The sequence below is a fragment of the Saimiri boliviensis genome, chromosome X (genome assembly GCF_048565385.1).
Source record: "Saimiri boliviensis isolate mSaiBol1 chromosome X, mSaiBol1.pri, whole genome shotgun sequence".
Taxonomy (NCBI): domain Eukaryota; kingdom Metazoa; phylum Chordata; class Mammalia; order Primates; family Cebidae; genus Saimiri; species Saimiri boliviensis.
Window position 1 is genome coordinate 68,369,312 of NC_133470.1, and position 25,046 is coordinate 68,394,357.

The 25,046-nt window shown below is 44.0% G+C and overlaps 1 protein-coding gene, 1 non-coding gene and 1 pseudogene across 3 annotated transcripts in view; 2 read left to right on the forward strand and 1 right to left on the reverse strand.

The window, feature by feature from the left end:
• The window catches only part of BRWD3 (bromodomain and WD repeat domain containing 3), a 134,925-nt gene extending 129,175 nt beyond the window's left edge, over window positions 1-5,750 (reverse strand). The window contains exons 1-4 of one of the 2 annotated variants that reach the window (XM_003936828.4): window positions 5,340-5,750; window positions 5,139-5,197; window positions 4,911-4,940; window positions 4,442-4,501 (exon numbers count right to left, since the gene is read on the reverse strand). In XM_003936828.4, the coding sequence (XP_003936877.2) occupies window positions 4,442-4,501; window positions 4,911-4,940; window positions 5,139-5,197; window positions 5,340-5,370 (180 nt within the window). In that variant the 5' untranslated portion in view covers window positions 5,371-5,750. Of the gene's footprint in view, window positions 1-4,441; window positions 4,502-4,910; window positions 4,941-5,138; window positions 5,198-5,339 lie in introns of those variants that run through there. The other variant, XM_074391860.1, reaches the window with a different exon arrangement.
• Window positions 5,751-7,136: 1,386 nt separating this feature from the next.
• Window positions 7,137-7,240, forward strand: LOC120366658 (U6 spliceosomal RNA). Its single transcript, XR_005581243.1, has one exon. It is a non-coding gene; the product is annotated as a U6 spliceosomal RNA (small nuclear RNA).
• A 5,346-nt stretch (window positions 7,241-12,586) lies between these two features.
• On the forward strand, window positions 12,587-15,223 carry LOC101040711 (elongation factor 2-like; annotated as a pseudogene).
• The last annotated feature ends 9,823 nt before the right edge of the window (window positions 15,224-25,046 follow it).

Below are 25,046 nucleotides of genomic sequence, written 5' to 3' on the forward strand. Positions count from 1 at the left end.
TGAGCAAGAAGCTTCATGTACAGATTCCTCTTTTTTTTAATGACATTTCAGAGCCAGATTCGTCAATATTTAACTGCCAGTAGCTTTAGGAAAAAAGCACCTTCCCTTGTGTTCGAAATTACAAGTAAAACACTAAACACTAGATCAAATGACCATTTCAGAAAACAGAAGGCAAGGATTTCTAGAATATGTAATCTGGTGTAAACACCGAATCAGATGATTGTTTCAGAAAACAGAAGTTAAGGATTTCATTACCACTACTAACGGTAGTAATGAAATGTTGAAGAAACCCAATTTATCATTACCTTAATATTATTCTGAACATTAAGCATTAGTGACAATTGTTCAAATGAAAGTATACATATGAATAAAAGGCAGGATTTTTGTTTCAAATATGCAGTATACATGGCCATGCAACCCCCATCTACTATGTTGATATCCTAGTTAATTTCCTTTGTATACTCCAATATACCTTAAGTTTGTAGTACTGCTATAAAATGTAATATTCCAGGTAAATCAAGATGATACTATTTATTAATACTTTGACCTAAATTTCAATCCAAAACATGCAGCTAAATCAAGGACCACACTTTATCAATCCATCATTCTAATGGCACTTTAAAAAAATATCTACCCCAGGCTGGGCGCAGTAGTTCATGGCAGTAATCCCAGCACTTTGGGAGGCCGAGGCAGGTGAATAACAAGGTCAAGAGATCAAGACCATCATGGCCAACAGAATGAAATTTCATCTCTACTAAGAAATACAAAAATTGGGCTGGGCGCAGTGGCTCACGCCTGTAATCCAAGCACTTTGGAGGCCAAGGCGGGCGGATCACCTGAGGTCAGGAGTTCAAGACCAGCCTGACCAACATGGTGAAACCCCGTCTTAAAAAAAATAAAAAATAAAAAGAAATACAAAAATTAGCTCGGTGAGGTGGTGTGCACCTGTAGTCCCAGCTACTCGGGAGGCTGAGACAGGAGAATTCCTTGAACCTGCGAGGCAGCAGTTGCAGTGAGCCGAGATCCTGCCACAGTACTCCAGCCTGGTGACAGAGCAAGACTCCATCTCAAAAAAAATGCCAAGGAAAAGTATACCATCTCTTCTACAATGAAGCCACTCAAAATCACGTCATATGTGAAATAGTTTTAATCAACAATATCACTGACAAATATAGCAATCAAACCAACACTGCACGTTCAGTTCTCAGCCACTACACTTCTGTTCAAATTCTCACTCAACCCTGCCCCATCTTCTCTTACAAAGAAGCCCATAGGTACCGAGAACAGACATTTAAAAGAAAACCATAGTATCTCTAGATAATGTTCAAACAACAGAAGAAACTCTGTGTACATAAGAAAAATAAAATATAAAAGTAAATTTAAAAGATAGGTTAAAATTGAGCATATGTAAGGATTAACACTTTTCTTTTGTTTTTTTAAATTCCTTAAAGGTTAAGCCTCACTAGTGGCTGGGCGCAGTGGCTCACGCCTGTAATCCCAGCACTTTGGGAGGCTGAGACGGGCAGATCACGAGCTCAAGAGATCGAGACCAGCCTGACCAACATGGTGAAACCCTGTCTCTACTAAAAAATACAAAAATTAGCTGGGTGTGGTGGCGCGTGCCTGTAGTCCCAGCTACTCGCGAGGCTGAGGCAGGAGAACTGCTTGAACCCAGGAGGCAGAGATTGCAGTGAGCCAAGATTGTGCCACTGCACTTCAGCCTGGCACCTGGTGACAGTGAGACTCTGTCTCAAAAAAAAAAAAAAAAAAAAAAAAGAGCTACTTAAGTCAACCAGGAGCTATTGACATCTATTAACTATTCAATAAACCAAATGATTTAAAATTATAAAGAAAACTCACTCTAAATACCTAGATAATGACATTATAAATCAGTACAATCTTCTGGAGGGCAAACAGTATATGACAAGAGCTATAAAATTCATGAGACCCAGCTGGGCGCGGTGGCTCAAGCCTGTAATCCCAGCACTTTGGGAGGTTGAGGCGGGCGGATCACGAGCTCAAGAGATCGAGACCTTCCTGGTCAACAGACCTTCCTGGTCAACACGGTGAAGCCCTGTCTCTACTAAAAATACAAAAAATTAGCTGGGCATGGTGGCACGTGCCTGTAATCCCAGCTACTCAGGAGGCTGAGGCAGAATTGCCTGAACCCAGGAGGCGGAGGTTGCGGTGAGCCGAGATCACACCATTGCACTCCAGCCTGGGTAACAAGAGCGAAACTCCGTCTCAAAAAAAAAAAAAAAAAAAAAAAAATTCAAGAGACCCTTTGACCTGATAACTCCAACTTAGGGAATAAAGTCCAGGAAAGTAACTGGGGGCAGAAGGGATAGGGGAGAAAGTAAAAAGCAGAAAAAGATCACCTAAATATGCAAAGATATTAGTAAATATCTGGAAGTAACTCAAATGCTCAACTGGAAGCTTGGTTCAAATAACATAGCACCTTAAATACAACTGAATCTCTTTTTTTACCATTAAAATAATGACTATTCAAATACACAAGTACATTTTTAAATGTTAAAATAAATGAAGCATAAAATGGACACTGATCTCAATTATGTAAAAATATGCCTTTACAATATGAGAAAAAGTCTGGTAAACTGGGTTGTTGGGTTTGTTTTTTTTTTTGGTGTGGTGACTCTTTTTTTAATTATTTTTATTTTCATTTCCTTTTTATCACTGTAAAGTTAATTTCATAAAAGCTGGCTGGGTGCAGTGGCTCACGCCTGTAATCCAAGCACTTTGGAGGCCAAGGCTGGTGGATCACCTGAGGTCAGGAGTTCAAGACCAACCTGACCAACATCATGAAATCCCGTCTTTAAAAAAAAAAAAAATTCATAAAAGCTTTTTCCTTTCAATCTACTTTGCTACTTGCTTAAAAAAAACACATATAGGCTGTGAAAGGGACAAATGTAAAGGAAAGCATTTTCAATACACCTCAGTATTAAAACTACATATAAAAACTCATATCAGTCATTAAGTGTTAAAGCATATTAATAGGCACTGCTGTTTTTAACTCTTTTAGGGGGAGAGAAAGACTTAAATCCAACAAAAAGACTGACTACAAATTAACCTGGCAATACGTACATGAAGTTTTTCAAAAATAATTTTCTCCATCTGAGAAATTGTTACTATTAATAGTACAGATGGTCAAGTTTACCCTTATCACAATTATACTGTTTTCTGTGACTTGCAAAATATAAGAAAACAATACAGTCAGTAGACTTGGTAATAATAATGTGGCATCACTGCTGTAATATAATACAAACAAAAATAACAAAATGAACGCTAAAGCAATTTAAATATCTTATTGCAAGCACATTTTAAATCATTTATATTTAGAGTCCAACATACACCTCCAACTTTCTTTAACTTTGTCTGATTTTCCTCCACTTGGATCTTATTTGAAGGAAAGATAGCTGAATTTAGATTTTAGTAACATCATTCCTTTCTCCTTTCATTACCCTCCAATGCACTGCGGCAGCAGCTAACACAAGGGAACCCCCTCACAAAATAAGGATCACCTGTTTTTGTGTGTCAATGCTGAACAGAAGGTACATTTATACTATGAATTATATTTGCAGGAGAAACAACACAGACAATCCAATGCCTTTGGTCCTTTACTAAACTATATTCCATTTTTAAATATGCCCATTGTTGTCTCCTTGTAAAACCAAAATCATGTTTCACCAATCCTCAAAAAAGTCATAACTCAGTTTGTATTTCATGAAAACGGATCTATGCAAATACGACTTAACAGATGATTGAATGAGCGTATAACATCCGAGATACATAACGATTATGCTTTTACTCAGTAGACCATTACCTAACCGGCAAAATTTGAAACTGGCCTGATGCTCCCTATTATTTTTAATTATGTCGTTTTCCCCAATGCCGGGTCCGTCAATTCCCCTCCTGAGCCCCTTCCTCCCACGCCTCCCTCCTCCCCGCCCCCCCCCCCAAAAAAAACACCAAGCCTGGCCTTAGTTCCCGTATTTCAGGCCAGGACCAACCAGAAACCAGTTTTCTTCCACTAATCCGGAACTCCGGGCTGTTACCAACGCTGTCATTGGCCAGCGTCAGACCTTAGTACGTGCCCCAAGATAACCCCTTGGTTTCTCTCCCTTTTCCTCCTACAATGGGCCTTCCCCAATGTTTGTACCATATTCATAATCCACAACACGGCACCTCTGATAATCAACTCACATTCTTCAGAGTTTTCAGGTGGAAAAAAGCAAGGCCAAGGGGAGGGCAAGGTACCCTTTTTCCGACTACCAGGGATGGGGGAAGGGGCAGTCGTTCTTTGGCTCCGCACCGAGCTCTAGAACCTCGTCGGCTAAGAGGTGGGGGGGGGCGGGTTGGGGGTACAAGGTGGGGAGGGAGTGGAGAAAGAGTTAGGTTAAGTTGAAATGAAAACTTTACTCACCAGATCCTCAAAGCTTCTTCGGTGCTCTTTCCCCTCCCAATCTAAGCGGCGCGGAATCAGCTGGGTGCCGGACGAAAAGAAAGGGGGAAGGGGTGGCAAATGATGAAGGAAAAGCCTCCGCTCCCCATCAACTGGACCCAACCTGTGTCCCAGCCCACGACCCTTTAGCGTCTTTATTTCTCTCGGCCTGATAGCTATTGGCTCAGAGCTACACGAGTGTATGGGGGAAGGAGGGCCGCGGAGAAGGAAATCCTGAAAAACCGCCTCCCACAAGCATAAAGCGGAGACGAGTTAAGACCCCAGCGTTGTCTGCCCCTTTTGAGTAAAGAAGCCAATTCATCCCGGTGACAACAGCTACGAGTACCCAGATCGAAGCCTCTATCCTAGCCCGTCTTCCGCCCGTGACTTGCCCTCCTCTTCCTCCAGTCTCACCTCAACCCTCCCCACCCTTCCCGAAGGGGCTCCGTACCTGATGCTCCTCGAGCTCCTGCACTAGCACCTGAGCAAAAGGGAAACACAGATATGAGAAGCAGCTCGGTCCATCAACCCATTCCTCCCACCACACTTAAGCCCAGCCGCTGTTTGAATAGTCAAGGCCGGCCTTTCCGTCACCCTGAGCGGAACTGCTCGTCCCGCTGCCTCAATTTCCCTGCTGGGACCATTCACCACGACTCCCAGGTCTCTTTCTTCCCCTTACCTGAGCGGATTTGTTGCAGGGTCCAGACTGCAAGAACCTAGCGATCAGGTAATACAGCTCTGGGGAAGACGGGGGGAAAAGAGGTTGAGAGGGAGGTAAAGAAGAGAAATAGAAGCTTTTTCAAAAGAAACTGACAGCCTTCACGCTAAGCCCCCATTCCCTTAGCACCCCCCCCTCCGCCCCCCGGACACAGCTACCCACCGGCTTCGATCTGGGTAGGTGCCGCCGCCATCCTTTTCCCGAGGGGGTTTGGGGCTTCGCTCTGGAGGGGCTGGCGGGGGCGGGTGGGGGCGCTGCCTCTATTGTGGTGAAGCCCCCATGCCCGGGAGTCCCGCCGCTTCCGCCGCACTCCTCGTCCTAGTTTCGCTCTCTCTCGAATTCATCGCATCACGTTTCGACCCATAGATATTCTAGCCCAAGAGCTGAGGAGGCGGAGGAGGAAGGAGAGGAGTGTGTGTGTGTGGGGGGGGGAGAGAGAGAGAGAGAGAGAGAGAGACAGAGACAGAGACAGAGAGTGAGTGAGTGTGAGAGAGACAGAGAGAGAGAGAGAGGAGAGAGAGAGAGAGAGAGAGAGAGAGAGAGAGAGAGAGAGAGAGAGAGAGAGAGACGCGGGGGGTTAGGGGGGCGGAGAGAGAGAGAAATAGACGGAGAGAGAAGCAGAGGGAGGAGCTGAAGTGGCGAAGAAGTGGGCGGGCGAAAAGGGGGTGGAGAGAGGGGAGGGTTGAAGTGGTGGTAGGGTTCTGCAGCGCTCGAAGTTCGCCGCTAGAGGCACTAAGGCAACAGCGGAGCTTAGACTCTCCCAGAACCCGGTGGTTGCCTAGCTACAGCTCGGCAAGGAGGGGGAGGTGCTAACCGACGGCCGACGCTCTGGCAGCCGCCTTGGAACTCTGTGGTGGCATTCGCGTCTGCGAGCTCCGGAGTGACTTGCCCTTCCTGTGAAGGCAATCCGGCCCTTTCCGGTGGAGGACCAGTCCCCCTGAGCTGATCTTGAAGAACTTGAGAGAGGGTGTTTTGACCCAGCTGCTTTCCTCTTATTCCTCTGGGCACCAAAACGGTTTTGTTTGTTTGTTTATATTCTACCCCACGGAAAGCCTGCTAGCTAGCTATACAGTTTTATGCCTGAGGGACGATAAGAGTTCCTATTTGGTCGTGCCTTCTTTCTGTTTCAAATTATTATTATTATTATTATTATTATTATTATTTACCAAATGAAAATGCTGTATTTACCAGTCCAAAGTGCGGGGCTTATATTGTTAGAAAACTACTTAAAATGCTCCCGGCTTCTGACAAATAGACTGCGTGAGAAATCTGCAATCAGCTGTGAAGCATGTTTCCCCTTCTGAAAGTTTTAACACGTGCCGTAGCTATCCCATTCCTACAGGGTAATTTTCTATTGTGTTTTCAAATACTACTAAAGTACTTTAGACAAGAGTTTTGAATAATCTTTGTTATTGCATATCTCTATGCAAGGTATTAATAGTTTTCTACAGGTTTGGAACTACACTGTTTAATATATAACCCCAACCCTTGGGACTGTACCGACCTTCAGTCTTCAGTGATCAAAGGGTTGGTATGATAATTAGCACAGATTAGTAAACCGTGTCCTTTTCTTCCCTACTTTCCCTTAACATCCTGTCCCCACCCCACTCCCTTACCTAAACCTGGTGAGACTAGAAATGCTGTTTAAGTTGCATGTATTATTTACATTGTAATATTTAAATTTGAAGATTCATCTAAATTTAGGACTATATTCTTGAGCATTGGGTTTCCTCACTCAGAGCTCTGCCATTGACCACAGTGGGCCTTGAATTTCTAAGCTGACATAAATTTAGCCTAGGTTGATTAGCTATCTCTTGTGATTTTTTTTTTTCCCCTCAGAAAGCAATAACCACAGGAGGTAACTGTGAAGTGATAGGCTTATCTTTGGTTGTTACTGCTTTGGAACTTGACAAAACACATACGAATAATTGATAAAATGCTATGAAAAGATACATGAGAGTGCTCGCTTTGGCAGCACATATACTAAAATTGGAATGATACAAAGATTAGCATGGCCCCTGTGCAAGGATGACATGCAAATTCGTGAAGCGTTCCATATTTAAAAAAAAAGAAAAGAAAAGATACATGAGACCTAGACAACTCATTGTAAGTAGTTGAGCAAAATATCAGACTGAATAATTTTTATAAAGTATAATGTACAAGTTGAGTATTCCTTATCCAAAGTGCTTGGGACCAGAAATGTTTTGGATTTTGGACTTTTTCAGATTTTGGAATATTTGTGTATAAATAATGAGATATTTCAGCTATTGGACCCAAGTCTAAATGTGAATTTCATTCATTTCATTTATACCTTATACAAATAGGCTGAAGATAATTTTATATAATATTTTCAATAACTGCATGAAACAAAGTCTCGACTGCATTTTGACTGTGGCCCTCCACTTGAGGTCAGACATGGAATTTTCCATTTGTGGCATCATGTTGGCACTCAAAAAATTTGAGTTGTGTAGCATTTTGAATTTTGGATTAGGGACATTTGACCTATATATAACAGTTAACACTTAAAAAGCCATTATTGTGTACTCAGCACTTTTACATGCTTACCTCATTTAATCTTTACAATGACCCTAGGCAGTAAGTTTGATTTTTTTTTGTTTTTTGTTTCCCCCCTCCCCCCAGACGGAGTTTGACTCTTGTTACCCAGGCTGGAGTGCAATGGCGCTATCTGGGCTCACCACAACCTCCGCCTCCTGGGTTCAGGCAATTCTCCTGCCTCAGCCTCCTGAGTAGCTGGGATTACAGGCACGCGCCACCATGCCCAGCTAATTTTTTTTGTATTTTTAGTAGAGACGGGGTTTCACCATGTAGACCAGTATGGTCTCGATCTCTTGACCTCGTGATCTACCCGCCTTGGCCTCCCAAAGTGCTGGGATTACAGACTTGAGCCACCGCACCCAGCTTTTTTTTTTTTTTTTTTTTTTAAATACAAACAGCTCTGGGCATGGAAAGTTCGATTCTTTACCTCATTCCTCACCTGTAAAATGTAAGTAATAAATAGTACTTGCCAAGTCTATTTCAAATAATTATAATAAAAGTCATGTGAAAATGTATTTGTGGGCCGGGCGCGGTGGCTCAAGCCTGTAATCCCAGCACTTTGGGAGGCCGAGGCGGGTGGATCACGAAGTCGAGAAATCGAGACCATCCTGGTCAACATGGTGAAACCCCGTCTCTACTAAAAATACAAAACATTAGCTGGGCATGGTGGCACGTGCCTGTAATCCCAGCTACTCAGGAGGCTGAGGCAGGAGAATTGCCTGAACCCAGGAGGCGGAGGTTGTGGTTGCGGTGAGCCGAGATCGTGCCATTGCACCCCAGCCTGGGTAACAAGAGCGGAACTCCATCTCAAAAAATAAAAATAAAAATAAAAAAAGAAAGAAAATTTATTTGGGTATTCTTTCAAAATTTATGTGGCAGTTATTCTGTGATCACCTCTGTATCAGTCTGAGTTCAAACAGAAGGGAAAAAGCACATGATCATTTGAATAAGGGAAGTTTAGGATAAATAAGGGAAGTTTAGGATAAATAATTATTAATGATAACAAGAGATTGAATAATGAGGGCTTAGCTAGCAAGGAGTAAAGAGAACTCTAAATACTATAGATAAAGCAGGTATATAATAGTAGATATGATAGGCACTACCCCCTTACTCTCTACCCTTAGCTGAGATACAGACCTTCTTGGAGAGAAGGCGGCAAGTTGAGACTCACTCTATGGCAAGAAAGATGCTATAGTGCCTTAGAGGCAAAACTTGCTGAAACTCCAACCTCTGGAAATTACTGGAACTCTGTATTCTAGGACTTGCTGGAAACCCACCCTCTGGAATTGGCCTGCTAGGGTGCCTGAGAAGGATGTTCATAGGGAAATGTTTCAGCAGAGGAACTTTACCACAAAAACCACAAGAGGGAAAGTGCCAGGGGAAGTTGCCTGATGCTACTGAAATTGCAACACAGAAGCCAGCTGCTGGAGAGAGCCGCTCAGGCTGCAGGAACACCCAACCCAGTAAGCCGGCCAGAAGCAGGGAGCAAAACCTTCACTTTCTGTACCGTCTTTCCAATGCCCTCTTCTGGAAAAGCTTCAGTGCCAGCGGACAAAAGGAAAAGTACTTAAATGGCTCAGATCCATTTTCACAGAGCAGTCAACAATGGTGAATTTGGAGATAATAAGCAACAAATTGATGAACTGGCACAACTTCCCTGCTGCTTTCTTGATTGTAATGCCTAGATAGGGAATAGAAAAGTTACTGAAATGTGTATGTTCCCATGAAATGTGTCTGTTTGTTGTTCAAGATCAATATTAATAAATGAAGACTAATGCTTTGAAGTATTTTGTAACAATTAGAATCACCATTCTTAACCCTGTAGCCAAAGTATTAATTGGACAGGAAGGAAATTTTTTTTTTTTTTTTTAAGACGGAGTTTCGCTCTTGTTACCCAGGCTGGAGTGCAATGGCGCGATCTCGGCTCACCGCAACCTCCGCCTCCTGGGTTCCGGCAATTCTCCTGCCTCAGCCTCCTGAGTAACTGGGATTACAGGCACGCGCCACCATGCCCAGCTAATTTTTCGTATTTTTAGTAGAGACGGGGTTTCACCATGTTGACCAGGATGGTCTCGATCTCTTGACCTCGTGATCCACCCGCCTCGGCCTCCCAAAGTGCTGGGATTACAGGCTTGAGCCACCGCGCCCGGCCCAGGAAGGAAAATTTTTATAAACTGAAGCAAAAATTGATTTACATAGAAAATAAATCTGGAATGTTTTTTGGTAGGTATCCTAGATTCCTAGGACTGCCATAACAAGTTATTACAAACTGGGTAACTTAAAACAACAGAAATTTGTTCTCTCACAATTCTGGAGGCCAGAAGTTCAAAATCAAGGTGTTTGCCAAGGCCATGCTCTAAGGGAGAATCCTTCTTTGTTTTTTCCAGCTTCTGGTGGCTCCTGGCATTCCTTGGTTTGTGAGAGCCTAATTGTAATGTCTGCCTCCACCTTCATGTGGCCTTTCTTATGACATGTCAAATCTTACTCTCCTTTTTCTTTTTTTTTTTCCTCAAGACAGAGTCTTGCTCTGTCACCCAGGCTGGAATGCAGTGGTGTGATCTCAGCTCACTGCAACTTCCACTCCTGGGTTCAAGCGATTCTCCTGCCTCAGCCTCTCAAGTAGCTGGGATTATAGGAGTGTGCCACCATGCCTGGCCAATTTTTTGTATTTTTAGTAGAGACAGGGTTTCTGCATGTTGGCCAGGCTGGTCTCAAACTCCTGACCTCATGAACCGCCCGCCTCGGCCTCCCAAAGTGCTGAGATTACAGCCGTGAGCCACCGTTCCTGGCCTCCTTTTTCTTCTAAGGACACCAGTCACTGGATTTCAGGCCCATCTTAAATCCAGGATGATCTCATCTCTAGAACCCTAACTTAATTACATCCACGAAGACCCTGTTTCTAAGTAAGATCATGTTTACAAGTACTGGGATTAGGACATGAACATCTTTTGGGATGACACAATTCAGTACACCAACACATTCTTTATTTTACTCTGTTCTTTAAAAATCAGATTTTGGGCCTGGTGCAGTGGCTCATGCCTATAATCCCAGCACATTGGGAAGCCAAGACGAGCAAATCATTTGAAGCCAGGGTTCGCGACCAGCCAGGTCAACATAGCAAAAACTCATCTTTACTAAAAATACAAAAATTAGCCAGATGTGGTAGTGGACCCCTGTAATCCCAGCTACTCAGGAGGCTGAGGTATGAAAATCAAGAATTGCCTAAACCCAGGACGTAGAGATTGCAGTGAGCCAAGGTCACGCCACTACACTCCAGCCTAGGCGACTAAGTAAGACTCTGTCTCAAATTTTTTTAAAAATCACATTCTAATGGAATATAAATGTTAAAAGCTTGGCTGGGTGCAGTGACTCACTCCTATAATCCCAGCACTTTGGGAGTCCGAGGTGGGCAGATCACCTGAGGTTGGGAGTTCGAGACCAGCCTGACCAACATGGAGAAACCCCATCTCTACTAAAAATACAAAATTAGCTGAGTGTGGTGGCGTATGCCTGTAATTCCAGCTACTCAGGAGGCTGAAGCAGGAGAATCGCTTAAACACAGGAGGCAGAGGTTGCGGTGAGCCAAAATCGCACCATTGCACTCCAGCCTGGGCAATAAGAGCAAAACTAAGTCTCAAAAAAAAAAAGTGAAAAACTTAATGGTTCTCCCTAGGAAGGCAGAAGAAAAGAAAAATGGTAGGAAATACTGAGATGGAAGAACAGAAGTATTAAATCAATAAGATTAACATAACAAACTGTAAGTAAATAGTTGCTTTCTTTTATTCTTTCAGCTTCTTTAAAACATTATATAGAGTAATAATTAAAATAATGTATTCTTGTGTTTAATACGTTACATACACCATAATATATTAACATATTTTAACATATTGCATGAATGTAATATAAATAATAATGGGAAAAAAGAGACAAGCAGGAATAGAGCTATGAAAGAGTAGCATTTGTATACCTCAAAAGAGATAAATTAATATAAACATGAAGTATATAGCTGGGCATGGTGGCTCATACCTGTAGTCCCAGTGCTTTGGGAGGCCAAGGTGGGAGGATCGCTTGAGGCTAAGAGTGTGAGCAGCCTAAGCAACATAGTGAGAAACCTGTCTCTGCAAATAAATTTTTTTTTTTTTTTTTTTTTTTTTATTATTATTGAGACGGAGTTTTTGCACTTGTTACCCAGGCTGGAGTGCAATGGCGCGATCTCGGCTCACCGCAACCTCCGCCTCCTGGGTTCAGGCAATTCTCCTGCCTCAGCCTCCTGAGTAGCTGGGATTACAGGTACGTGCCACCATGCCCAGCTAATGTTTTGTATTTTTAGTAGAGACGGGGTTTCACCATGTTGACCAGGATGGTCTCGATCTCTCGACCTCGTGATCCACCCGCCTCAGCCTCCCAAAGTGCTGGGATTACAGGCTTGAGCCACCACGCCCGGCAAAGAAAAAAATTTTTTTTTTTTTTTTTGAGACGGAGTTTCACTGTTGTTACCCAGGCTGGAGTGCAATGGCACAATCTCGGCTCACCGCAACCTCCGCCTCCTGGGTTCAAGCAATTCTCCTGCCTCAGTCTCCCGAGTAGCTGGGAGTACAGGCATGCACCACCATGCCCGGCTAATTTTTGTATTTTTAGTAGAGACGGGGTTTCACCTTGCTGACCAAGATGGTCTCGATCTCTTGACCTCGTGATCCAACCGCCTAGGCCTCCCAAAGTGCTGGGATTATAGGCGTGAGCCACCGCGCCCGGCCCAAGAAAAATTTTTAAAAAGTAGTCATGTGCTCTTCTGCCGTCGTCGCCGCCATATTGGCACGGCTCGCTTCATTCGAATCTACCTGGAAGAATCCATCCGCCACCATGGTGAACTTCACGGTAGACCAGATCCGCGGCATCATGGACAAGAAGGCCAACATCCGCAACATGTCTGTCATCGCCCACGTGGACTACAGCAAGTCCACGCGACAGACTCACTGGTGTGCAAAGCTGGCATCATCGCCTCTGTCCAAGCTGGGGAGACATGCTTCGCTGACACCCGGAAGGACGAGCAGGAGCGTTGTATCACCATCAAGTCAACTGCCATCTCCCTCTTCTATGAGCTCTCGGAAAATGACTTGAACTTCATCAAGCAGACCAAGGATGGTGCTGGCTTCCTCATCAACCTCATCGACTCCCCCAGACACGTGGACTTCTCCTCGGAGGTGTCTGCTGCCCTCCGAGTCACCGACGGCACCTGGGTGGTGGTGGACGGTGTGTCAGGTGTGTGCGTGCAGACTGAGACCGTGCTGCGGCAGGCCATTGCTGAGCGTATCAAGCCGGTGCTGATGATGAACAAGATGGATCGCGCCCTGCTAGAGCTACAGCTGGAGCCTGAGGAGCTCTACCAGACCTTCCAGCACATTGTGGAGAACGTGAATATCATCATCTCCACCTATGGTGAGGGCGAGAGTGGCTCCATGGGCAACATCATGATGGATTCTGTCCTTGGTACTGTAGGCTTCGGGTCTGGCCTCCACGGGTGGGCGTTCACCCTGAAGCAGTTTGCCGAGATGTACCAAGTTTGCTGCCAAGGGGGAGGGCCAGCTGGGGCCTGCTGAGCGGGCCAAGAAAGTCGAGGACATGATGAAGAAGCTGTGGGGTGACAGGTACTTTGACCCCGCCACCGGCAAGTTCAGCAAGTCCGCCAGCAGCCCCGATGGGAAGAAGCTGCCTGGCACTTTCTGCCAGCTGATCCTGGACCCCGTCTGCAAGGTGTTTGACGCGATCATGAATTTCAAGAAGGAGGAGACAGCAAAACTGATAGAGAATCTGGAAATCAAACTGGATAGTGAGGACAAGGACAAGGAAGGCAAACCTCTGCTGAAGGCTCTGATGCGCCCCTGGCTGCCCGCTGGAGACGCCTTATTGCAGATGATCACCATACCCCTGCCCTCCCCTGTGACAGCCCAGAAGTACGTTGTGAGCTCCTGTACTAGGGGCCGCTGGACAACGAGGCTGCCATGGGCATTAAAAGCTGTGACCCCAAAGGCCCCCTTATGATGTATATTTCCAAAATGGTGCCAACCTCTGACAAAGGTCGGTTCTATGCCTTTGAACGGGTCTTCTCAGGGCTAGTCTCCACCGGCCTGAAGGTCAGGATCATGGGGCCGAACTACACCCCCAGGAAGAAGGAGGACCTCTATCTAAAGCCAATCCAGAGAACAATCCTGATGATGGGCCGCTACGTGGAGCCCTTCGAGGATGTGCCTTGTAGGAACATTGTGGGCCTGGTGGGTGTGGACCAGTTCCTGGTGAAGACGGGTACCATCACCACCTTCAAGCATGCCCACAATATGCGTGTGATGAAGTTCAGCATCAGCCCTGTCGTCAGGGTGGCCGTGGAGGCCAAGAACCCGGCCAACCTGCCCAAGCTGGTGCAGGGTCTGAAGAGGCTGGCCAAGTCCAACCCCATGGTGCAGTGCATCACTGAGGAGTCAGGAAAGCACATCATCACGGGTGCCGGCGGGCTGCACCTGGAGATCCGCCTCAAGGACCTGGGAGAGGACCATGCCTGCATTCCCATCAAGAAATCTGATCCTGTCGTCTCGTACCGTGAGACAGTCAGTGAAGAGTCCAATGTACTCTGCCTCTCCAAGTCCCCCAACAAGCACAACCGGCTGTACATGAAGGCGCAGCCCTTCCCCAATGGCCTGGCCAAGGACATCGACAAAGGCGAGGTGTCTGCCCGCCAGGAGCTCAAGCAGCAGGTGCACTGCCTGGCCGAGAAGTACTAGTGGAATGTGGCCAAGGCCCGTAAAATCTGGTGCTTTGGACCCGACGGCACCGGTCCCAACATCCTCACCGACATCACCAAGGGCGTGCAGTACCTCAATGAGATCAAGGACAGTGTGGTGGCCGGCTTCCAGTGGGACACCAAGGAGGGCGTGCTGTGTGAGGAGAACATGTGGGATGTGCGCTTCGACATCCATGACGTGACCCTGCATTCCGAGGCCATCCACCACAGGGGTGGTCAGAGACCACCCCACAGTGCGGCTCTGCCTCTATGCCAGTGTGCTGACCACCCAGCCGTGCCTTATGGAGCCCATCTACTTGATGGAGATCCAGTGCCCAGAGCAGGTGGTTGGTGGCATCTATGGGGTGTTGAATGGGAAGCGGGGCCACGTGTCCGAGGAGTCTCAGGTGGCCGGTACCCCCATGTTTGTCTTGAAGGCATACCTGCCGGTCAATGAGTCCTTCGGCTTCACTGCCGACCTGAGGTCTAACATGGGCGGTCAGGCTTTCCCCCAGTGCGTGTTTGACCACTGGCAGATCCTGCCCGGAGACCCCTTCGACAACACCAGCCGCCCCAGCCAGGTGGTGGCGGAGACCCCCAAGGACCTGAAGGCAGGCATCCCGGCCCTGGACAACTTCCTGGACAAATTGTAGGTGGCACTTCCTGCAGCATCTGCCGCCCCGGGGACTCACACCATCTGCAGCACCACGTCCTCACATTCTCAGACGACACCTGGAGACTGTCCCGACACAGCGATGCTCCCCAGAGAGGTTTCTGGGGCCCGCTGCGCACCCGCTCCAGGTCAGCACTTGATGCCTTTTCTTTCGATATTTATTTCCAGAGCCCAGAGGCAGCAGACACACCCTCTTTGCAGGGACTGGGCCTGTGGGGGAGGGAAAGGTGGGATGGGACACCCAACACTTTCCATTTCTTCAGAGGGAAACTCAGATGTCCAAACAAATTTAACAAACGCATTAAGAGGTTTATTTGGATAATTGGCCTGTTGTGGCTTTTGCCCCAGAAAGGGGAAAGGAACAAGTGGATAGATAATTTCTAGCAGGCAGGAAGTCCTGTGCGGCATCACCATGAGCACCTCCAGCTTGTACTAGTGCCATTGGAATATTAAATTTGATATGGTGGTGACTCAAAGAAAAAAAAAAGTAGTCATGTGTGGTGGCACATGCCTATAGGCCCAGCTACTCAGGAGGCTAAGTTGGGAAGATCACTTGAGCTCAGGAGTTTGAGGTTGCAGTGAGCTGTGATTGCATCACTGCACTCCAACTTTGGGAAAAAGAGCAAGACCTTGTCTCTATAAAGAATTTTTTTTAAAAAAAAAATGAAGTATACTCTGATAAGCTAAGAAGTATATGGTAAACCATAGAGCAACCACTAAGAAAATTCAAAAAAATAGTGAAAAAAATTTCAAAAATTTTACTAGGAAATATTTACTTAGTACAAAAGAAAGCAGGAAAGGAGGAATAGAACAAAAAAGACATGAGATATCAAAACCAAATTAAAATAGATATAATTCCACCTACATCAATAATAATATCACATGTAAATGAATACATGCCACTTCCGTCATGATAGCATGAAGAACTTTTGTGAACCAGCTGTGAAGCTAGTGAAATTGTAAAATACAACCATCTAATGTCCCTAGAAATGTTTCTAATGACATAAAACAAATGAAAAATCATTTATTCAAGAAAAGCTACTAAAATTCTAAGAACAGTGTAAGTTTGTAGTAAATGAACCAAAACCCACTCTTCCAACCCTGCCTCCCAGCCCAGTGAAGTGGGGAGCTCTATTCTAGACTGAAATATCCAAAAATACAAGACTCCTTCTTCCTCCTAGATTTCAGTTAGAGGGCTATCTTCCTAAGAGGAGCAACACCTCACCATTTCTCATGATTCTTCCAATTACCTGTTGCTGAGGCTAAGTTCTGGTTTAGTGTGGCCGAGAGGTGGTGGCCTTTTTTTCCACCCAGCCCCTAACCATAAAACAAAGGTAGATCTTGGGCATGGTGTATATATTGAGACATCTATCACCCTGGCCCTGGATTGAGGAGCAGTAAATGCATTCTAAGAGAGGCAAGCTAAAGAGACCTAGGGCTATTTTCCCCTTCCTCCACCAAGCACTCATGTTCTCAAGCAGAGATAGCAGAGAGAATTGCTCCATTGTTCCAGTCTCCAGCACCAGAATTGTGGCTCAGAGATTCTGCCCTAAGGGAAAGGTAAGCTTCAGAAGAAAGAGCTCTGAATTTCTCCCTAAAAGAACTGACTTTATTTGCAACTGAGCGTGGAGAAATTCAAACCTAAGAGTGCTCTCAAGAACAAAGAAGGTGCCGGGCGCGGTGGCTCAAGCCTGTAATCCCAGAACTTTGGGAGGCCGAGGCGGGTGGATCACGAGGTCGAAAGATCGAGACCATCCTGCTCAACATGGTGAAACCCCCGTCTCTACTAAAAATACAAAAAATTAGCTGGGCATGGTGGCGCGTGCCTGTAATCCCAGTTACTCAGGAGGCTGAGGCAGGAGAATTGCTTGAACCCAGGAGGCGGAGGTTGCGGTGAGCCGAGATCGCGCCATTCGCCATTGCACTCCAGCCTGGGTAACAAGAGCGAAACTCCGTCTCAAAAAAAGAGCCCACCAAGAGTCAGAGCAAGTCTTTATTTTTATTTTTTTTTTATTTTTTTATTTTTTTGAGACAGAGTCTCGCTCTGTTGCCAGGCGCCAGGCTGGAGTGTAGTGGCACAATCTCGGCTCACTGCAACCTCCTCCTCCCGAGTTGAAGCAATTCTCCTGCCTCAGCCTCCCAAGTAGCTTGGACTAAAGGCGCACGCCACCACACCTAGCTAATTTTTGTATTTTTAGTAGAGACGGGGTTTCACCATGTTGGCCAGGATGGTCTCGATCTCTTGACCTGGTGATCCGCCCACCTCGGCCTCCCAAAGTACTGGGATTACAGGCTTGAGCCACCTCGCCCAGCCAGAGCAAGTCTTAAACACTAACCTAAGAAAATATTCTTATTAAGTTCCCAAATTTGATTGGATCTGCCTGTGAAGCAATTTATGCCATAGGGTGTTGTCGAAAACAAAAGAGCAATCAGCAGGTAATTAGCAGATATAAGAGTTGAATGTGCTCAGGGAAAGAGGCAGTTAAAGAGAGTCCGGCCAAAATCAGTGTTATCCCAGGGTGATTCTGTGCCTGCTCAAGGCTGTAGCCCCTGAGGAACAACATCAGGAGTTTCCTTTTTTTTTTTTTTTTAAGATGGGGTTTCCCCATGTTGGTCAGGCTGATCTTGAACTCCCGACCTCAGGTGATCTGCCCACCTTGACCTCCAGAGTGCTTGGATTACAGGCGTAAGCCACCACGCCCGGCCAGGAGTTTCACACAATGAAGTAAATAAGCACACATACACACACACACAAGACATGGAGTGGGAAGAACAAGTACCCAGGGTTGGTACAATATATTATCTGAAATACCTAGTTTCTAACAAAAATTATGAGGCATGCAAATAAATAGGAAAGTATAAATGTACAGTGCCAAAAGAGTGGGCAATAGAAACTGCCTGTGAAAATTACCAGATGTCAAATTTAGTAGACAGTCTTCAAAGTAACCATGATAAATATACTTGAAGAACTAAAGGAAACTATTATTAAAGAAATGAGAGGAGGTATGATGTCAATATCAAATCAAACAGAATATAAATAAAAAGAGAGAAAGTATTTTTAAAAACAAAATTGATTCTGGGGTTCAAAAGAACAATTGAAATGAAAAACACACTAGAGGGAACAAGAGTCCATTTGAACTGGGAGAATAAAAAATTAACAAACTTGACAACCGATTAAAATGAAAGAGGGCCTCAGAAAATTATGAGACAACATTATATACACCAATATATGTGTAAGGGGAATATTAGAAAGAAAGAACGAGAAGGAAGCAGAAAAAAAATAAAGGAATAGGGGAGAAATGCCAGATATAGGTGACAGGGGGATGGAGGCAGCAAACCACCTTGCCATGTATGTACCTATGAACAATCCTGCATGATCTGTGCATGTACCCCAGAACTTAAAATACAATTTAAAAACATTTAAAAAATAAAGAAATAATGGCTAAAACCTCCCAATTTATTGAAAAACATTAATTAACAGAAACAGAAATCTCAATGAACTGCAAGTAAGAAAAATGCAGAGATCCACAAGCTGACTTAATAAAAGTGCTAGAAGATAAAAAGAAAATCTCGAAAGCATCAAGAGAAAAATGACTCATCACTTACAAATTTACAAAGGAAGATTAAAAGCTGACTTCTTGCCGGGCGCGGTGGCTCAAGCCTGTAATCCCAGCACTTTGGGAGGCCGAGGCCGGTGGATCACGAGGTCGAGAGATCGAGACAGTCCTGGTCAACATGATGAAACCCCGTCTCTACTAAAAATACAAAAAATTAGCTGGGCATGGTGGCGCGTGCCTGCAATCCCAGCTACTCGGGAGGCTGAGGCAGGAGAATTGCCTGAACCCAGAAGGCGGAGGTTGTGGTGAGCCGAGATTGCGCCATTGCACTCCAGCCTGGGTAACAAGAGCGAAACTCCGTCTCAAAAAAAAAAAAAAAAAAAAAAAAGAAACAATGTGTATGTAATGTGTGGTTCACCCTATAAAATATAGAAATATACCTGCCAACAGCAGCAAAAAGAAGATGGATTGGAACAAAGCCATATTAGGATATGAAAGTAATTCCAGATGGCACCTTAAATCCACAGGAACAGATGCAGATAACCAGAAATAATGAATAAAATTAATGTAACAAGGCTGGGTGCTGTGGCTCACACCTATAATCCCAGCACTTTGGGAGGCCAAGGTGGGTGGATCATCTGAGGTCAAGAGTTTGAGAACAGCCTGGCCAACATGGTGAAACCCCATCTCTACTAAAAATTAAAAAAAAAATAATTTGCCAGTCATGGTGGCATATGCTTGTAGTCCCAGCTACTTGGGAGGCTGATGCAGGAGAATTGCTTGAACCCAGAAGGCCGAGGTTGAAGTGAGCCATGATTGTGCCACTGTACTCCAGCCTGGGCAACAGAGCAAGACTCTGTCTAAAAAAAAAAAAAATGAATAATATAACAAACACTGTAGACATATACTAGCTTTTCTTAGCTTCTTTAAAAGTACACACACACACACACACACACACATAAATGAGTATAACAATATATTGTTTGGTTTGTAACATTTATAGATGTAACCTGTATAATAATAACAAAGCAAAAAGGAAATGGAGTAAAGCAATACAGAAATAACATTTTTGTCTCCCAACAGAATTACATTAGTACAAATTGGAAGTTGATTCTGATGTATATGGTAAGTCCTAGAGCAATAGCTAAGGAGATAACTAAAAAATATATTGTGAAAAATCATTAAAGAAATTAAAATGTTGCATTAGAAAAGATTCACTTAATGCAAAAGAAGGTGGTAAAGAAGGAACAGAGAAACAAAAAGTATCACACATATAGAAAACAAAAAGTGACATGGCAGATATAAATTCAAATATATTAATAATATCATTCAGCATCAATGAATTATGTTGGGTGTGGTGGTTCATGCCTGTAATCCCAACACTTAGGGAGGCTACACTGGGAGAATAGCTTGAGCCTAGGAATTTGAGGTTACAATGCGCTATCATAGTGTGCCACACTCCATTCCAACCTAGGCAACAGAGTGAAACTCTGTTTCTAGAAAAAAAAAAAAAAAATGGGCCGGGCGCGGTGGCTCAAGCCTGTAATCCCAGCACTTTGGGAGGCCGAGGCGGGTGGATCACAAGGTCGAGAGATCGAGACCAACCTGGTCAACATGGTGAAACCCCGTCTCTACTAAAAATACAAAAAATTAGCTGGGCATGGTGGTGCATGCCTATAATCCCAGCTACTCAGGAGGCTGAGGCAGGAGAATTGCCTGAACCCAGGAGGCGGAGGTTGCGGTGAGCCGGGATCGCGCCATTGCACTCCAGCCTGGGTAACAAGAGCGAGACTCCGTCTCAAAAAAAAAAAAAAAAAAAAAAAAAAAAAAAGAATTAATTACACAATCCAATCAAAAGCAGATTGTCAGTCTGGGTTAAGAAAAACATAATTCAACTATATGCAACCTACAGAAAACACACTGTATTTTTTTTTTTTTTTTTTTGAGACGGAGTTTCGCTCTTGTTACCCATGCTGGAGTGCAATGGCGCGATCTCGGCTCACCGCAACCTCCGCCTCCTGGATTCAGGCAATTCTCCTGCCTCAGCCTCCTGAGTAGCTGGGATTATAGGCACGCGCCACCATGCCCAGCTAATTTTTTGTATTTTTAGTAGAGACGGGGTTTCACCTTGTTGACCGGGATGGTCTTGGTCTCTTGACCTCGTGATCCACCCACCTCGGCCTCCCAAAGTGCTGGGATTACAGGCTTGAGCCACCACGCCCGGCCTCACACTGTATTTTTTAATAGAGATGGGCTCTTGCTGTGTTGACCAGGCAGGTCTCAAACTCCTGGTCTCAAGTGATCCTCCCATCTTGGCCTCCCAAATTGCCAGGATTACAGGTATAAGCCACCATGCCTGGCCCTAAAGAAACACTTTATTCAAAGATACACATAGGTTAAAATTAAAATGATGGAAAAATGAATACCATGCAAACAAGAAGCAGATGAAAGCTGGAGTGGCTATACTGGTATCAGAAAAAATAAAATTTAAAGTAAGTTACTTAAAATAAAGAGGGACATTTTATTATGATAGAAGGATCAATCTACCAGGACAATATAATGATTATAAACATACATGTACCTAACAGCACAGTACCAAAATACATAAACCAAAAACTGACAGAAAGGAAGATATAAAAGACAAATCAGCAGTAATATTTGAGGACTTTAATACTTTATTTTCAATAATAAATGGAACAATTAGGCAAAGCATCAACAAGGAAATAGAATACCTGAACATACTATAAGCCAACTGAACCTCATAGACATCAAGAGACACTCCACCCAATGAGAACAGAGTATATATTTTTCTCAAGTGCATATGGAACATTGTGTAGGATATACCATATGCTGGGCCATGAAACAAACCTTAGAGGCTGAAGTGGGAGAATCACTTGAGTCCAGGAGGTCAAGACCAGCCTGGGCAATTGACAACATAGCAAGATTTCATCTCTAGTGAAACAAAACAGTATTTACTTTTTTTTTTTTTTTAAGATGGGGTTTCATCATGATAGCCAGACTGGTCTTGAGCTCTTATTTATTTACTTATTTATTTTTTAAAGACGGGGTTTCATCATGTTGGCTAGGCTGGTCTTGAACTCCTGACCTCAGGTGATCCGTCCACCTCAGCCTCCCAAAGTGCTGAGACTACAAGTGTGAGCCACCGCACCTGGCCTTGTCTTGAAATCTTGACTTCAGGTGATCCACTCACCTCGGCCTCCCAAAGTGCTACGATTACAGGCGTGAGCCACAGCGCCCAGCAGCAACAGTATTTAAATAAATAAATAAATAAATAAATAAATGAAAAGAAATAAAGAAAGAAATAATACAACTTGTTTGTGGTGGTGCATGCCTTAAATTCTAGCTACTTGTGAGGCTGAAAAATCGCTCACGCTCAGAAGTTTGAGCTTGAGTGAGCTATGATCTTGCCACTGCACTTAGTTAGGCCATCCTGGCCAACATGGTGAAACCCCATCTCTGCTAAATATACAAAACTTAGCTGGGCGTGGTGATGCGCACCTGTACTTCCAGCTAGTTGGAAAGCTGAGGCAGGAGAATTGCAAGAACCCCGGAGGCGGAGGTTGCAGTTAGCTGAGATCGCGCCACTGCACTCCACCTGGCGGCAGAGCGACACTCTGTCTCAAAAAAAAAAAAAAAAAAAAAAAAAGCCGGGCGCGGTGGCTCAAGCCTGTAATCCCAGCACTTTGGGAGGCCGAGGCGGGTGGATCACGAGATCAAGAGATCGAGACCATCCTGGTCAATATGGTGAAACCCCGTCTCTACTAAAAAAAAAAAAATACAAAAAATTGGCTGGGCATGGTGGCACGTGCCTGTAATCCCAGCTACTCTGGAGGCTGAGGCAGGGAATTGCTTGAACCCAGGAGGCGGAGGTTGCGGTGAGCCGAGATCGCGCCGTTGCACTCCAGCCTGGGTAACAAGAGCGAAACTCCGTCTCAAAAAAAAAAAAAAAAAAAAAAAAAAAAAAAAAAAAAAAATCCAAAATATGTTCTCTGTGTATAATGGAAAGAAATTAAAAACAAATAACAGAAAGCAAACTCACAAATGTATGAAAATTAAATAGCACATTCCCAAGTAATGAGTCAAAAAGAAATCAAAAGAGAAATAAGAAAATTACTTTGAGATGAAGACGATAAAGGCTGACCAAGGAGAAAAAAGAAGGCCCAAATTACTGAAATCAGGAATAAAAGAGATGATACTACTAAACTCATAGAAACGAGAAAGGGTTATAACATAATATTGAGAAGAACTATATGTCAACCAATTAGATAAATTAAATGGACAAATTTCTGGAAATACGTAATCTATCAAAATGGACTCAAGAAAAAAATAGAAATTCTAAATAAATTTATAATAAAAAGATTGAACTAATAATTAAAAAAACCTTTCAACAAATAAAGTTTAGATGTATATGGCTTCACTGATGAATTAAACATTTAATGGATAATTAATAGGCTGGGCATAGTGGCTCTCGCCTGTAATCCCAGCACTTTGAGAGGCCAACACGGGAATATTGCTTTATCCCAGGAGTTCGAGACCAGCCTGGGCAACATAGTTAAACCTCATCTTCACACACACACACACACACAAAATGTGTATATGTATATAAATTAGCTAGGTGTGGTGGTGCATGCCTGCAGTCCCAGCTACTAGGGAGGCTGAGGTGTGAGGAGCCCTGGAGCTCAAGAGATCAAGGCTGCAGTGAGCCATTATCACACCACTGCACTCCAGCCTGGGTGACAAAGTGAGATTCTGTCTTGAAATAAATAAATAAATAAATAAATAAATAAATAAATAAATAAGAATTAATGGCAATTCTTTACAAATTCTTCAAGAACATGAAAGAGGATGGGACATTTTCCAACTCATTTTATAAGGCCAGTATTACCCTGATATTGAAAGCAGAAAAAAAAAAATCGTAAAATAAAGAAAAACCCTGTAGATTGTATCTCTTATAAATATAGATGTAAAAATCTGACAAAATACCAGTAGTCTGCATTCAAACATATAGAAAGGATTATAAACTATAATCAATGGGATTTATCTAAGGAATGCAAGGTAAGTACAACATGTGGAAAACAATTAATGTAATACACAATATTGATAGAATACAAGACAAAACCCACATGACCATTTTTTTTTTTTTTTTTCTAATTTTACTTTAAGTTCTGGGATACATGTGCAGAACATGCAGGATTGTTACATAGGTATACAGGTGCCATGGTGGTTTGCTGCACCTATCAACCCATTATCTAGGTTTTAAGACCTATATGCATTAAGTATTTGTCTTAATGCTCTCTCTCCCCTTGCCCTCCACCCCCTGACAGGCCCCAGTGTGTGATGTTCCCCTCCCTATGCCCATGTGTTCTCACTGTTTAACTCCCACTTATGAATGAGAAGATGCAGTGTTTGGTTTTTTGTTTCTATTTTAGCTGCAAATGATGGCTTCCAGCTTCATCCATATCCCTGGAAAGGATATAAACTCACTCTTTTTAATGGCTGCATAGTATTCCATAATGAATATGTGCCATATTTACATTATTCGGTCTATTATTGATGGGCATTTGGGTTGGTTCCAGGTTTTTGCTATTGTAAATAGTACTGTAATAAACATACATGTGTATTCTTTATAGTAGAATAATTTTTTTTTTTTTTTTTTTGAGATGGAGTTTCCCTCTTGTTACCCAGGCTGGAGTGCAATGGCGCAATCTCGGCTCACCGCAACCTCCGCCTCCCGGGTTCGGGCAATTCTCCTGCCTCAGCCTCCTGAGTAGCTGGGATTACAGGCACGCGCCACCACGCCCAGCTAATTTTTTGTATTTTTAGTAGAGACGGGGTTTCACCATGTTGACCAGTATGGTCTCGATCTCTCGACCTCGTGATCCACCCACCTCAGCCTCCCAAAGTGCTGGGATTACAGGCTTGAGCCACCGTGCCCAGCTATAGTAGAATAATTTATAGTCCTTTGGGTATATACCCGGTAACGGGATTGCTGGATCAAATAGAATTTCTATTCTTAGATCCTTGAGAAATCACCACACTGTCTTCCACAATGGTTGCCTTCCTATTTCTCCACAGCCTCACCAGCATCTGTTGTTTCCTGACATTTTAATAATCACCATTGTAACTGGTGTGAGATGGTATCTTATTGTGGTTTTGATTTGCATTTCTTTAATGGCCAGTGATGATGAGCTTTTTTCATGTTTGTCAGCTACCTAAATGTTATCTTCTTTTGAGAAGGTTCTGTTCATATCCTTCACCCACTTTTTGATGGGGTTGTTTTTTTCTCATAA